General features: G+C 43.1%; 3 protein-coding genes across 3 annotated transcripts; 1 reads left to right on the top strand and 2 right to left on the bottom strand.

The window, feature by feature from the left end:
• Positions 1-298: 298 nt before the first annotated feature.
• Positions 299-4,492, bottom strand: tcof1 (treacle ribosome biogenesis factor 1). The gene is made up of 8 exons (XM_040172902.2): positions 4,108-4,492; positions 3,587-3,639; positions 3,423-3,502; positions 2,970-3,013; positions 2,679-2,853; positions 1,132-2,301; positions 942-1,033; positions 299-832 (listed from the first exon to the last, which is right to left on the bottom strand). The coding sequence occupies exons 1-8, from the start codon at positions 4,213-4,215 to the stop codon at positions 791-793; spliced, it is 1,764 nt and encodes a 587-aa protein (XP_040028836.2). The 5' UTR covers positions 4,216-4,492; the 3' UTR covers positions 299-790.
• Positions 4,493-6,959: 2,467 nt separating this feature from the next.
• On the top strand, positions 6,960-11,584 carry LOC144406312 (B-lymphocyte antigen CD20-like). Its single transcript, XM_078102175.1, has 6 exons — positions 6,960-7,689; positions 7,779-7,889; positions 8,273-8,329; positions 8,421-8,540; positions 8,628-8,741; positions 11,032-11,584. Exons 1-6 carry the CDS (start codon positions 7,558-7,560, stop codon positions 11,080-11,082), a joined length of 585 nt encoding a protein of 194 aa, XP_077958301.1. The 5' UTR covers positions 6,960-7,557; the 3' UTR covers positions 11,083-11,584.
• A 584-nt stretch (positions 11,585-12,168) lies between these two features.
• On the bottom strand, positions 12,169-15,188 carry aldob (aldolase b, fructose-bisphosphate). The gene is made up of 9 exons (XM_040172904.2): positions 14,875-15,188; positions 14,220-14,332; positions 13,885-14,096; positions 13,727-13,781; positions 13,411-13,571; positions 13,238-13,321; positions 12,969-13,143; positions 12,663-12,862; positions 12,169-12,443 (listed from the first exon to the last, which is right to left on the bottom strand). The coding sequence occupies exons 2-9, from the start codon at positions 14,329-14,331 to the stop codon at positions 12,348-12,350; spliced, it is 1,095 nt and encodes a 364-aa protein (XP_040028838.1). The 5' UTR covers position 14,332; positions 14,875-15,188; the 3' UTR covers positions 12,169-12,347.
• Positions 15,189-15,469: the final 281 nt, after the last annotated feature.

Below are 15,469 nucleotides of genomic sequence, written 5' to 3'. Positions count from 1 at the left end.
TCGAACAGTGTGTGACGCATGCGCAGTGTAAAACATTTTGGCGGTTTACTGAAGGCGGCACTACAATGGTTATCTAGTTGATTATTTAATGGAACTGGAAGATGTTAATGTAGAAGAGACGGGCCAAAAATAAATAGATGTACAGCATCTGTCACTTGATCTCACTAGCTGTCAGTCCTGCAACAAACACTGCATAAAATAAGCCCTGCATGTGGGTCCTATATGCCAATCAGGAATTTAAGTTCTTTCTTCCGAGACCTCAGCCAGCTGCAGACACCAACAACCTGAACACACTGCGTTCATCTTCTCTCCGTCCACATGAGGTTTAATTTGTATTAAATACACCTATTTACAATGAAATCAAGAAAGCTTTATCAAACGTTTAAAAAAACATTTTTCAAAACACAGGTACAAAAAAAACACAGGTATACCCAATAAAAAAGTTGCAGTTCAATTTGTTTTCAGATGTTTAAAAATATATATATAAAACAGGTCAAAAAATGTTTTGAGTGAAGACTGTCATGAAATGCGCTTAAAAGGGACATTTTCTCAATCCAAGACATCTTGAGAGGGGACATTACATACAGCAATGAGTTATTCATCCCTTTAAAATGTTCATGACATTAAAATGACATATCAGATAAAAACCAAAATAAAAAAAACAATTGTATGCCACACACAGTGGAACACATATTCACGCCTTTCATTTCATCCTTTGAACCATTAAAAAAATGACATGAAGTGGAGAATAAAGGATCCGTTGCCTTCATCCTTTTGATCTGATGAAGAATCAAACATCTTCGAGACTCTGCGTTTGTGGAGGATTTTTTTTCTGTGAAGAAATACGGAACGGAATTCGAAAAAGAGACTTGAGTAAGTGAAGAATCATCGTCTAGAGCTCAAACTGACAAGAGTGGGCAAAGAGCACAGCGTCATGGTACCTTCTTGTGGGGCGGGTCACCGGGTAGTGGTGGGGTTCCTGCAACGTCTTCGATGGAAACTTTGACTTCAACTGATTGCGCCTGGATTTTCTCTGAGAGAACGGTGAATGAAAAAGTGAATGCAAACTTGCACAGTAAGAAATTGCAATCATTGTTTTTTTTTTATTATGAACGTGATCCATTTACTCACTTTTCTTCTTCTCTGCTGAAGGACTTGATGTTTCAGTGTTGGGGGGAGCTAGAAGCTCGGTGTAATTATTTTTCAATAATGCATTCTTTTTCTTCTTCCTCTTCATTTCAGTATTCTGCGGTGGATTTTCCTCGCTGTAAATGACCGTTGTCTTTGCATCTCCTTCAGCTCTCCCCTCCAACACCTCCTCAAGATGAACGGCTATGTCCTTTTTTTTCATTTTCTTCTCTTCAACTAGCTGGTCTCTTATCTCTTGCTCTGGGTCTTCAGCCTGCTTCTCCTCTATACTTTCTTTATCTTTTCCATCTCCCCCAGTCTCATGTGTAGTCTTTTCCACATTTCCTCCAGTCATCTTTTTCTTTTTCTTCTTCTTTTGGGGCTCAGATGTCATCTCATCCGTTTCTTGTGTCTCCTCTTTACTGTCTTTATCTTTTCCATCGCCCCCCGTCTCATATGTAGTCTCTTCCACATTTCCTCCAGTCATCTTTTTCTTCTTCTTCTTCTTCTTCTTCTTTTGGGGCTCAGATGTCGTCTCATCCGTTTCTTGTGTCTCCTCTATACTGTCTTTATCTTTTCCATCGCCCGCCGTCTCATGTGTAGTCTCTTCCACATTTCCTCCAGTCATCTTCTTTTTCTTCTTCTTCTTTTGGGGCTCAGATGTCATCTCATCCGTTTCTTGTGTCTCCTCTTTACTGTCTATATCTTTTCCATCGCCCCCCGTCTCATGTGTAGTCTCTTCCACATTTCCTTCAGTCATCTCCACCCTTCTCCTCTTCTTCTTCTTCTTCTTCTGGGACTCCGGCATTGTCTCATCAGTTTTGTCTTTACTAGGAGTCACATCTTTCCTTTCCACTTTCTCTGGTGTCCGTTTTGACGGGGAAGGGACGGGTGTCGCAAGTCGGTCTCCTACAGCGATCGGGGGGGCGCAGGAGGTGCCAAGGGCAGTCTTTTCGGGCCTGCTCCTTTTGGCTGTAATGTTCTTTGTTGAGGATTCTGCCATAGCCTTCTCCTCCACCTGTCCATCCTTTCCACTTCCACCGTTATTCTGTTGGACGGGAGCGTCTCTTTTAGCGGGGGGCTTGGCCCGGGGCGTCCTCACCCTCTTTTTCCGGGGTGGTGGCGCAGACGACTCCAGAGCATTGATGGTCTCCATCTTGGCTAAGTCGGACTCTGTGGAAAGAGTAAAGTAGGTGGGCACACTGGAAAAACACGCTGCGAGGTGGCAAAAAACGTCCACACAGCTACTGTGCACAGCTGAAATCACAGTTTCCCGTGGCGAGCTTGTCCTCGGGACGGAGTGTCCTGTTTTGGGGTCGTTTCTTTCTCTCCCTTTAAGAGAAAGGACAGCTCTCTCCGTCACGGAAGTAATTTCCGTGCTTGATCTTTGGGAATCTTAACAGTAGCTTAATGTGATGAAAAGGGATCTGGTCTGAGGTGCAGAAATGAAATAATGCTTGCAAAACAGATTCCGTTAATCATGCACACTATGCATTCTAATTCTGATGATGCCTTCAATAATAACATCTCTCTCTCTCTCACACACCTACCGGTCATCTGGGAGATCAGTTTCTTCCATTTATCTAAATCCAGACTGCTGTCTGAGTCTGAATTATCTCCTCCAGCAGCCACAACCTTGTTTTTTGATTGCGTCTTGGGTTTTTTTGCCTTGGGGACATTTTCTGCAGACATTCCATCACTTTTTTTCATTTTTGCTGGCACAGACTAAACAAATAGAAAAGAGAGGACAGGCTAGTCAGTAGTTATTGCACATGAACAACTGACAGGCTTTGAAAAGTGGAATACATGTCTTATAAAAATGGAAGAAAAAGATAAATCACCTTTTTTGGTTTCTCTGCAGATTTGTCTTTTTTCTTTGTCTTGGCTGGACATGAAGAAACGTGTGTAAAATGGGTTAATGGGCATTCAAATGCACATTCAGACTCTCTCTCCTCACTTTGTACCAGCGGTCCTGTCATGACTGTTGCTGGAGCTTCACGACTTGTATTGAACGTTGAGCAATAATGTCAATTTAAGAGTTCAGCTTTAAGCACTAAATAAGAAAGCACCAAGAAGTCATCCTAAAACGAGTCATATGGATCGAACCGAAAAGTCTGACAAGTTTTTAGGGTTCTCTGTCACACAATATTACAGCTCCAGAAGCCTCAACAGCCCCACACATTGTCATTTTGACAAGAATATGACATGAAATGACAATGTTTTTTATAGATCTGCGTGTTTCAGCTCATGGTTTTCATCAGGACGATCCATTTCAAGAGAAAGAGCAGCCATACCTTTAGTGAGTGTTCTTTCTTGTGCTTCAAAACCAGAGTGCTTATACGAATTTGGCATCTTCTTCTTCTTCTTTGAGCCACTGACGAGAAAGGAAACACTATTTAGCACACGTTTCATCACCACCAACAAAGTACAGTTACGATTTTTGAGAAATCATACTTACGTCAACCACGAATTGTAGATGTCCAATAAAGATGCAGATGTTTTAGACTCCTCCTGCAAACGCGAAACGCCAAATTGTTCAATATGGAACCAGCGGTTTATTAGGTAGGTTCATTAACCTTGTGTAAATAGCCTCTAAGGCACTGGAGCAGAGAGAGAGAAAAAAAACCTTCGCACATGACTTATGACTCATCTTTTTAGGAATGACATTTAGCAGGAAAAGCACATATGAAACTAATGCATTCAAGCTTTAATGGTAAAATGACTGGACACAACAAGGTGCAAAATAATAAGAACAGTCGAAGAACAGCACGGGGTCCAACAGGGAAGGAGTGTAGAAAAGGAAACGTAACAACGTTACACTATAAATACATGTGATCAATGCAGATGCTGACTGGCATAATACTAAATCATTTTGGTGAAACAACTGAAACAAAACATTGTTGCAAACGTCTGCAGCTACAGTATGATTGCGTGTGTGCGCGTGTGTGTGTGTGTGCGCGCGCGCACGTGCGTGTCGACCTGTGGGCTGAGCCTCTGTAGCTCATCTGCAGCGGAGTGTAAGCCATGCTCCTTCAAATGTCGGTAGATCAGCTGGGTCAGCTCGTGCTTTGATGCGTTCACTGACATGTTCGACACACGAAACGCGAGAAGAAAAGAAAACGCAGGTACAGATCAACTTCCAAGCAGCGTGAACTTAAAACTGGCCGCACACTTCCTTGGCATTGCTACTCCAATGGAAGACGCATGTTAGCGCTGAACTCTGCACTCAGGAAGTGGTTCGCACTGCCGCTGCAATGCACCATGGGGGATGTAGGCTCTTTCTCAAAACCTAAGACAGCGACAACGGACACAGTCAGCGCCGGCGCTCCGCACACGCACATCACGCACTGAGCGTAGGGCACCAAGTGCCTGGGGGGGCATCAAAAAATCTTGGACGTCATAAATCATCACAGTAGGCTAATAGTATAAATAACAAATACAATATGTCTAAAGCATGTTAATATGCAAAAGCAATACAAAAGTAATAGGCCTAGACCAAATTAGTGGAGAAAAAGGGGAACCCTCTGTGGTTGTTATTCCTTTGGTGGTGGTGGTGGTGGTTGGTTGGTTCGTTGGTTGGAGGGGGCACCACCAAGCATTTGTGCTTAGGGCACCCAATTGGCCAGGGCCGGCCCTGGACACAGTGATCACTGATGCTACAGTTAGATAGGTGACATCATGGTTAACATAGCATTTAATATCTATGACACAGTGATCACTGATGCTACAGTTAGATAGGTGACATCATGGTTAACATAGCATTTAATATCTATGACACGGTGAACACTGAGGCTGCAGTTGGGGATGTTATAAATCGGGTTAAATATACTGTCAGGATCTCCGATCCCCCCGAGTTGGTTGATGAGAAGAATCGCAGCACGTTGATCAATTAAAGTCAAAAAGTTAACATTTATTTAGAAAAGAAAAAGATTACATGAGCATTTCTCCGCAGATATCTGGCTCTAACTATTGCTTGGAAGCAGGAGGTCCAACACACCAGCACGTATCTCAGCGCTCGGCGTAATGACGTCTCCGAGCAGTAAAAACGCTGAGTTTTTATACACATGTGAAGGACATTCTCCGTGCCAGTTACGAGAAGCTACAAAGCAGGTTGAGATAAGAACGCAGGTGAAGCTGAGGGTAGCACACACAACACACAAGATCCTCCTCAGTGGCCGGTGCAAATCATAATTAATTGACATAAAGTAAAAAATGTGGATCCGGAACTTTCGTACTGAATAATATATGAACCAAGGCCATGAACCGAAGTCCTTTGTTTTGAAGCGTCTATGAGCTCGAGTTGACCGCCCTCCCTTCTCAGGACACAGCTGCAAAGCAACATTTTGTATCATGCTGCTCTTTGCGCGTCAGGTTCAAATACAGGACACTTGAGACACGGCTTTAGCACAAAACAATGTTATAATATATTTTACCAGTACATGCATCTCACAATACCCAACATTAGCGATGATGTCACTGTTAACATTCGTTTAGGGTTAAAAGGGGAAAGTGTTGTATAAAAACTGTCCGAATTATTGAACCTTGATCTATAAACAAGTGAAGTTACACTCAGCCTGCGTATGGAAACTGTGACTTAAAAAAAGTCCATTGTACTATTCATTGATCTGTTTTAAAATGTAAACATTCTACATGTGTTCCAATTCATGTTGCAGTGGATGCAAATTGTATCGGCTGACAGGAAGTAAACAGACACAAGGTAAGGCCTTGTGTCTGCCTTAAAATCCGGTAAACGTATAAAATGCGGATAGAGAAGGGAATCTTCAGGGAGATATGCTTCACCTCTGGAGCATGATATATTTCATCCTGAAATCTTAGATTAAATTCAAATTGGTTAAGCCATGTACTTTAGGCTACAAGTAATATTGCCTACTTAAGGCAGAGGAAATCAATCAATACAGTACATTAAAACAACAGCAGCAAACACATTAATTAACTTGTATGCACAGACATTTTATTATTTTTCTTGTATACAAGCCAATTTAACTGTAACCAAAAGATATTACAGAATGTGCAGGCGTAGCTGAATGTCACCACACACATTCGTTCTCCCCTTCAGCTTGATGCTAATTACAAAATGTAAAGTTAGTTTATAATACCACAATAGCGTAAAAGGAGCAAAGCAACCAAGTTACCTTTCTTTGTGTATTTTTTCTTCTTTTATGGCAGCAGCGCCGGGAGCGGAGAGTGGCAGGTGGAAGGTTCCCTGTTCAGAACGGCACAAACCGGCCTCACTTAGGCATTACTCCTTCTCATGCAAATTCCTTCTCATGCAAATTCCACGTAGATGAGTACCTTCACGGTTTGCCGTAAATGTTTTTCTCAAACTTTATTGAGAATCTAGCACAACACAGCGACTTGAAAGTAGCGGCGTCTTAAATACAGTTATGTGTGTCTATATGAAGACAAAGGGATTCTGTATTTGCTCACAAAGCCTTGAACGGGTCATCTGGCCAATGTTTTGAGCCAGTCCAGCGTTTCCCCTCCACCATAACAGGGGTGCTCCCCCCCCATCCCTGATTAATAATAGAAATAATAACCAGCGGACAGAAAGCACCAGAAAACCAAGCTTTGTTGCAGTGCAGTTCCCTGTTGGTGTCACTAGGTGGTGCTGTGGCTGAAGGAAACAAAGAAGAAGGACTGGAACTGGTAAGAAAATTAATAAATTCGAAGGCCCTTGTTTTTGTTTGTGTACCCTGTTCTGTTTTTAAATTCTACGCCTTCGACGCCTCATGCCTACCATCATTTTTGACATTTGTTTTGTCAAAAAAGAATCTCCGTGTGTCTATGAACACTTCTGAGAGTCAGTTTTTATAACGGCCAGTGGTTGTATCCTAATTCTTTGTGCTCATGGCATATAGTCTGACCTACTTGTGGATGAATTGCTGGAGGCCCCATAAGTTCTTTGTTGAATGGGGAGCGGTGTGGCCAGAGGAACATTACGAGGCAAGTTGACATCTGCTTTCTTTGTTTTCTGAACAGATACCAGCAGAAACATGTGTCTTTGATCAAGGAGCAGCATGAACATCAATAATCCATCCACCTGACAATAATCTATGTTCAATAAGAAGCGTTTCTTTTAGAGTGACGTTGACTTTCAAAATAATGCTCACTTTTAAAAACTCCATAACGTGTTATTTAACAGCTGCTTGTTCCCTGCAAGGAGTTCAGCTCCTCCCTTCAATGAACAAAACAAGTCTCAGATTTCCCCACTTCCTCTTTCCACCCGTGACAGTCCTTCCCGTTATCGTCCGTGCGTCTTCTCTGCATGGGAAACTTTCTACAAAACACAGCTGCATTCTTTGAGACTCTTAGTTTTTCATTTCTGCCTCTTTCCAACTGTTTTTAGTGGAGAGAATACATCTTGTTTGCCTGTTTTTCTCCCTCCTCCCTCAACCTAACAGTGTGGCAATGGTGGAAAGGGAGTCAACAACTGGAGACAGAGCAGAGGGGCAGGATGGAAACCAGGCGTCAGACCCCATGCTGCTGATGTCCAGCAAACCTCTGCATCGCTTCGTCCAGAGAGAGCCCAGGAGTCTCGGGGTAACACGTGATGCACAACAGGGCCACAATGGATGTTTACTTGTGTTTGCTTAGTTTTACTGAAATCATTCCATCCCTCTCGTTCCCAGATTGTCATTCTCATCTTTGGCTGTGCAGAGGTTCTGATGGGATTTGTGTTGGCCGGTCAAAGCGAGGCCCTTTCTGATAGGATCTATATCACCTTCTGGCAAGGAGCTCTGGTACATAACACTTGGCACATGTGCTTCTCTTCAAAATGTGAATCTATAGTATCACAGTGGATCGTTAAAGCCCTCGAAAACGTAGTCTCAAAATTCACAGGTTTAACATTTTGCTGTTGTTTCTCTCTCTTTCCTTTTCCCTTTTTTCGAAGTTAGAAATTGAGATTGATACCAGCCACTCATCCAACTTGGCAAAAAAAAGCTTTATCTTAGACAAATAGTTTAAAATGCATTCAAATTTGCACTTCAACTTCCTACTCCAGTAGAGAGGAGCTTTGATTACTTCCACAGTCATGTGACCAGGGCCTGAAAGGCCACGAGCAATCATTAATGCACTTTGAATGAAAAATAATGTGATCATCCTTTTTTGTGTTTGTTTAAAGTTCCTTGTCTGTGGAAACCTGTCCATCTACAGTGAGATACGTCCATCCAAGAAGATGGTAGATACTTTTTGATTTACTCATCTAGTGTTTCACTTCTAGTGTGCCACTCGTTCTTTCTTAACCACTCACCTCATTGTGTCTCTCCCAGGTCACTGTATGTTTGGCCATGTATGTGGTTTCCCTTTTGGGACTCGTGGTCTCCATTATCAACCGGATTGTGCTCTGCAAAATGCTCACGTTGAGGCACCTCTGGGACTATCACAACCTGGTGAGTCTTAGCAAATATGTTTTATGCTGAATGGACACATTCCAGCTGAGGGGGATAACTTTCTGTTCTGCTTTGCTCTGGCTCTAGGATCTGATGATTGCAGTTGAATGCGTATTGCTCACTTCCTCGGTGTGTGTGGCTGTGCTCCTCATCATCCTGAGCACCGTTGCACGGTTAGCTCTGAAATCCACATCCACACAGGTAAAAATATTCTCATCTTAAACCTGCCTTTTTCACCCACATTGAAGATGTATAATTAAAATGTAATTGGAACAATATGAAAGGAAAAACATTCTGTGGATCTTTCTGAAGTCCTCAGGACCCGTGGTTCCCTCTTCACAAGTTGCACCTGTATGTGAGCCATACAAGAGTTATCCAGCTTTTCAAGCCTTATTCTATGAGAAGAGCGAAAGAGCGTTGTCTACGTAGCATAATATAATTGTTCTGCTGCCCTATGGCGTTAATTGCAATCAAACCCCTCAGATGTATCATCTGACTCCTAGATATGGCTGACGGTTTAATAGGTGGAGCCTTCATACTATCTTAACCTCACTGAGAGTCCCCGACATAATCCCAATACAGCATTAGTTCTATTATGTCTCACTTAGAAGAGGCTGCAACAACAATCAACAACAAAGATGGAGAGCTAGGGGGTGTTCCAGAAAGCGGGTTGTGTGAAAACTTAACCCTGAGATCAGGGAAACTCTGAGTTATCCGTTCCAGATAGAGAGGTAACTGAAACTCTGAGTCAATCACCATGGTAACAGACTCTGTGAACGTAACCTGCTCGCTGGCAGGTTTACTATAAGAAACACAGAGTTTCTACCCGTCTCCTCCCACATGAAGAAAGCTGGTAGACGTGGATCGCCCGTTCCTACCAAATCCAATTGACATCGAAGCCATAGTGATTCGAAATGCTTCACGTCGCGAGAGAGTCTTCCGACCCAGATTAGACGTTTTATCATTTCCAGAGGAATTTCTGTTAGAACGCTACCGCTTTACTGGTAACTAGGAAACATATGGACGACATTTAATTCCTACAGTTCCACATACAGATTTAACATGGTATTTTGCCCGAAAATCTCACTGTTTCAAGCTAGAATGTGAATGGGCAGAGCACTGCCAGTAGATAAGATTAAGACACACTTCAGTAGGCCTCTCCGGATCGCTCCCTGTGGCAGCAGACAGCGTTTCCTCCTCCTCATCATCATCATCCTCCCATTGCTCAAGATACTGTTTCTGAATACTTTTAACTATCATCTAAGGCAAGATCTGAGTATCTGCAGGGTTTACAACTGTGCACATGACACCATCCACAACTGTTGGGTGGGTGGATATATACATTATTTAAAAAGTAGGCTCTATATATATATACACACACGTTCAAAAGTTTGGGGTCACTTAGAAATGTCCTTATTTTTTCAAAGAAAAGCACTTTTTTCAATTAAATGATTAAATGAATCAGAAATACACTCTATACATTGTTAATGTGGTAAATGACTATTCTAGGTGGAAACATCTAGTTTTTAATGAAATATCTACATCGGTGTATAGAGGCCCATTTCCAGCAACTATCACTCCAGTCTTCCAATGGCACATTGTGTTTGCTAATTGTCTACATTCTCACAGATTACCTCAACAAATGAACAGCTAGAATGCCAAATGTCTGCAAAGCTGTAATTGCTGCAAATGGAGCATTCTTTGACAAAGTTTGAAGAACAAAAGTAATATTTCAAATAAGAATCATTTCTAATCTTTTCAATGTCTTGGCTATATTTTCTATTAATTTTTCCAACTCATTTAATGAATAAAAGTGTGAGTTTTCATGGAAAACACAAAATTGTCTGGGTGACCCCAAACCTGTGAACAGTAATGTATATATTAGTTTTATTTTTTTTAAAGAAGTGTATACTTCTGATGTAGGCTCACGGTTACCTTTAGCCACCGGGCGACCACTGTTTTGGCTGAGGGCCAGCGCCTCCGCCTCTCTCAGAGGTGGTGGAGGTGGCCCTCCACCTGTTTTTCGGGCCTCTGCCTTCTTTCTGTTGGCTGAGCAGAACTCAATGTTTCTTTGTTTTTCAATTAGTATTTTAATGAGTGTTGGTGTAGGCTACAGCGACACATTTTAAATGACTTCGATAGGTATAAAATAAAAATGTCTGTAAGTGTAAGTAAGTTTTTTATTTTATTTTCTGTTGTCATGGTGACACAGAAAATATATAATCGTCATGCACGAGCTTAACTCAAGGTGAACATACTCAGAGTTGATTGAACTAATGCAGATCAGCTGTTCTGGAACCGGATACTCAGTTTCCCGTCTCAGAGTAAGTCAACTCGGAGTTCAGGGGTAGACTCAGAGTTTGTTGAGCCTCCTTTCTGGAATACCCCCCTGATCAACAATTTGTTGCAAAACAGCTGTGTGTCCGTGATCATTTCACTGCCTTCTTGTTGTCCTCTTACTTAACAAATGCCACCTCTGTCTCTTCCACAGGTTATTGTGCAGCATGTCCTGCCTCCACTGAGCAACACATGTTCAAATTAATCCCAACCTTGTGAGGTATTCTTCCATAGTAACTAACAATGGTTTTCATGCAGCAAATCAATATTCAAATAACACTTGACACGTACACCACCTAGTGGGCATCTTGTTTTAGTTACGGGTTTATGGGTTAACACGTTTTTACCATGCCCACTGGGAAATAACTTTCCCAAAGTCAATTTGTACTTTTCCCGTTACAAACTATTTTTACTCGCATGGTTGCCCTCAGTTATTTTGTAATGTTTAAAATATATATATATATCGTTTTTTTTGGCATGCTGAATTCATATATATGTATAGAAATTCGGCATGCCCAAAAAAAACGTATTTTCTATTGCATCCGTTGGCATTTTACAGTACACCAGCCACACAATCCTCTGCACACCGAATGTTCAAGCCACGAGATCAAAGGTCAAGGTGCAAAGTTATGACAAGAATGTACTAGTACAATATGTCTTATTTGACCAGTCATATTTACATTAATAAAGCCAAACTATAAATTTGAGCATTTGTGTGCGCTTACAGTATGTGTGATTGTCTACTTTACCTCTTTTAGTTTTTTGCAGTATTTGTTTATTAAAGCTTTTTATAGTCAATGTGATCCTTTATACACTTGGCTGTAGATATTTTACAGCAATATATTTAGCAGATGTGGTCCTGTAACAAAAGACCACATTTATGCTCCACACAACTGATATGAAGAGCCTGGAGTTGTATTTTGTAGACCGTGGAATACCTAAAAAAAAAAAAACATTTGGTGTAATGCAAAGTGCTTAAAGTTATCATGCGTTCTGATGGGAACCCTTTAGCTCACTAGACTTTTAATGCGCTCAGCATTTCCCCATTGTCAATGCTTTCAGCTTTTTGTCCTCAAGAGTTCATGGGTTTGTTCCTCAGCGGTGAGTCAAACAAACAACTCCTGCCGAACTCTGCATTTAAACTCACCACGCATTATATTCATGATGCATTACTTAATACATCTTGTAGGTGTGTTCAACCGAATAGCTTTTCTCACAAGTTAGCAAAATACCTTTGAGGCTCTGATGAACGTTACAGTTTGTAGCGCACCAAAAAACTGCAATGACACCATTCACAATTTGTCACTTCTTTAATTGGCATTGAGTCATTCCACTGACTAGACAAACAGTAGTTCATGTTAACTGTTACAGTCTTCCACTAGTATGGAGAGAGAAACTCAACAGAGGCTTTTTCTTGTTGCCATATTTGGTCCGCGTGCATTCATTTCACATTTTTAACATTGGCAGTATTTAATAGATATAGCTGGCTGTGTACAGAGACTGCATCGATGCCTTGTCAGACGAGCTGGAGGGCTTGTACTCTCCTTTGGCAGCCAGGCCATTGATCTGAATAGAGCAACAAAAAAGGGGGAAGTTAGGGCAAAGTCAAATCTGGGTGTTAATGATCAGCCTGGACCACATTAGAGCAGGACTGCGTGGACAAGAAGCATTGTAATCAATCATTTACCAGTCAGATTAGTGTTGCGCAACGCAAGAGTGGTTTAATAACTAGTCCGGGCACAGTCCACGACTACACAGCATGTATCGTTAGTGATAGAGACTAACCTTGGCCCTGCTCCTGAACGCTTCCTGTGCAGCCGCCTTGTTGGCAGCTTTGCCCTGCCAGGCTGCGAGAGCAGAGGCCTGGAGTGCACGGCCGTAAGAGAAGGTCAGCTTCCAGGGGCGATGGAGGGGCACCTGGTTGATGGCGCTCAGGTTGGTGGAGGCCTCCTCCTCACTCTGGCCCCCGGATAGGAAACAGATGCCTGGAAAGACACAAAGCAGCATGGCACTACTAAGTATTCTGTGCTTTCATTGGTTTGGTGGGAGGGAATTGAAGAAGAAGAAGAAAAAAGAACTGGCTTGACTCACCGGGAACGGATGCAGGGACTGTGCGCCTCAGAGCCGTCACTGTGGCCATGGCAACCTCCTGAGGGGTGTACTTCTTCGTGCAGGAGTGTCCGGCCGTGACCATGTTGGGCTTCAGCAGAGTGCCCTCCAGGTACACATGGTGATCAGATAGAGCCTTGTACACAGCAGCCAGGACCTACAAATCATGAATAAGGGAGGTCTAATGCTACACATGCGCTCAAGACATGGGACGAGAAAATGCTTTACTGCTGCTGGTCGACTGAACCAACCTTCTCTGTGACGTACTGGCAGCGCTGCAGATCGTGGTTTCCATCGAGCAGGATCTCTGGCTCCACAATGGGCACCAGACCATTCTGGTGGAAAACAGTAAACGGCATTGAAAAATGCGAAATAAAGAAACGTGCTGATTTGTCATTTTTAGACCATGACCGCACACACACACCTGTTGGCAGATACTGGCGTATCTAGCAAGGCCGTTGGCGTTCTCTGCAATGGCGAGAGCGGACGGGCAGCCATCTGAGATCTTGAGCACAGACCTCCACTTGGCAAAGTCACAGCCGTCCTTCTTGTACTGGGCACAGCGCTCTCCTAAGCCATCAAGGCCTGTGGGCGAAAACAACAAGCCACCGACTGTTGGTACGCTGTGCCGGTTGTGCTCAACCATCAAGTAGTGTGGAGAAACGTGTACCTATCTAGCAACAAACACTGGTTTTCCAATTCTGGGCTACGTGTTTGAATAGGAAAACGTTAAGCGTCACCTTGTGTGGTGGTCTCTCCATCCGTTCCATTTAGACCAGCTGTGCCTTTGTCCACCTAGAGCAAGAAAGGAGGACGTATCCGTTAAAACACAAAGGGTCCGACATGTGGAGGATGTGCGCTTGCCACGGCGCTCAATCTGCACTTTGAGGCTCCTCACCTTGATGCCGACAACAATGCCCTTGTCCCGGATGACTTGGGGGAAGAGCTTGCCACTGTCTGACTTCTGGTAGAGAGTCTCGTGAAATAAGATGACCCCACCCACGCAGTCGGCGATTGAGGGGTCGGTGGAGAAGAGGAGTTCACGGAAGCTGCGGCGGTTTTCCTCATTGTTCTCCACTTTGATGTTCTGGAAACGCTTTCCCATGGTTCCTTTAAAGAAGAGGGTATGGAAATCGTCACACACGCGCACACACACACACACACACACACACACACACACACACACACGCACGCACGCACCTCTCGTATACAACCAGTTCAGACTTTACTCACCTGTTGATTCATCGGCCGCCAGGATTCCCTTTCCTGGAGCAACAATCCTCTGAGCGATGCCAGAGAGCTCCTTCTTCTGCTCCTGGGAGAGGGACGGGAACTGATGGGTCATCCTGGAGGGAAGAAACAAGTTAATTCACAGTTGGTTATAAACTTGTAAATAACTAAGTACGAGGAAGATCTTCTTGGCCTTCCAAATCAAACACAATAGCCCCCTATGGGTGCCATTGACTTCCTGCTTCTCTTGCGCCACCTCCGTAAATATTTGTCCTGTATGGTTGAACTTTAAACCGATGCACTTAAGTGCAAGTGCATCTTAAAATTAAGATTTCCTAAAAATGTGTTGCCTTCAAGAAGTTGTCCAACAGAATAAAATATATATAAAAAATAAATGTTATATTTCAAATATACCTGTGAAGGCCGGTTAATTGATTAATCATCAAAACAAGTAGTAGTCCTCCAACGTTTAAACTATTAACGTTTAACAAACGTGCATGTTAAAGCCACAACTGTAACATTGCCTCCACCGCTGCACACTTCTACACATAGGAGAACCGCGTGGATGCAGAGCAAGTGAATCCCATCTCACGAAAACCAGTAGGAACCAGCGACAGGAACCACATGCAAACGTTTAAAACTAGAAAACACGTCTTACTTGGAAGTTCAGTCAGACAGCGACAGAAACAGAAGTATCAGGCGGCCTGTGAAGGTCTGCAGCGGTAACTTGACTGGTCGAGGAGGCCGTAAAAAGTGAGAATAGAGCTGTATTTATTGCGTGTGTGGCGCTGTGGAGGAAGGGCTGCTCGTCAGGGGACGGGGAGGGGCGTGCATCATCCCCCTGGCGCAATTGGCCCGGTCGGACAGGCAGGGGCGTGGCTTGAGCGAAACGTCATCGACGCTGTTTGGTGGACTTGCAGCTCACATCAACCGGGCTTGAAGAGTTAAAAGCAGGACCGCGACACTGTGTGTGTCCACCGAGATACACGATTCACGTTTTCGTGCATGCGGACGGCACGTTGATAAGAGAAGCCTTCTGCAATGCTGCATTTCAGGTTCCTTAGTGTTTTCCTGGTGTAGATTACAACAGCATGATGTACTGACAGTGTCATTCGCGAGTATTCATAAGACATTTCCAGTCCCTAAAGGCTCTTTGTGATAAATTTATTTACAGGAAAAAGTATGCACTTTGATTTATTTCAAGGTAAATCATGAATGTACATTTGTAAAACCTTTTTCATCTACCAGTCTTT

Source organism: Gasterosteus aculeatus, chromosome 4 (assembly GCF_964276395.1).
Source record: "Gasterosteus aculeatus chromosome 4, fGasAcu3.hap1.1, whole genome shotgun sequence".
NCBI lineage: Eukaryota > Metazoa > Chordata > Actinopteri > Perciformes > Gasterosteidae > Gasterosteus > Gasterosteus aculeatus.
The sequence above is the reverse complement of the archived record's forward strand: the minus strand, read 5'-3'. Positions and strand labels throughout refer to the sequence as shown.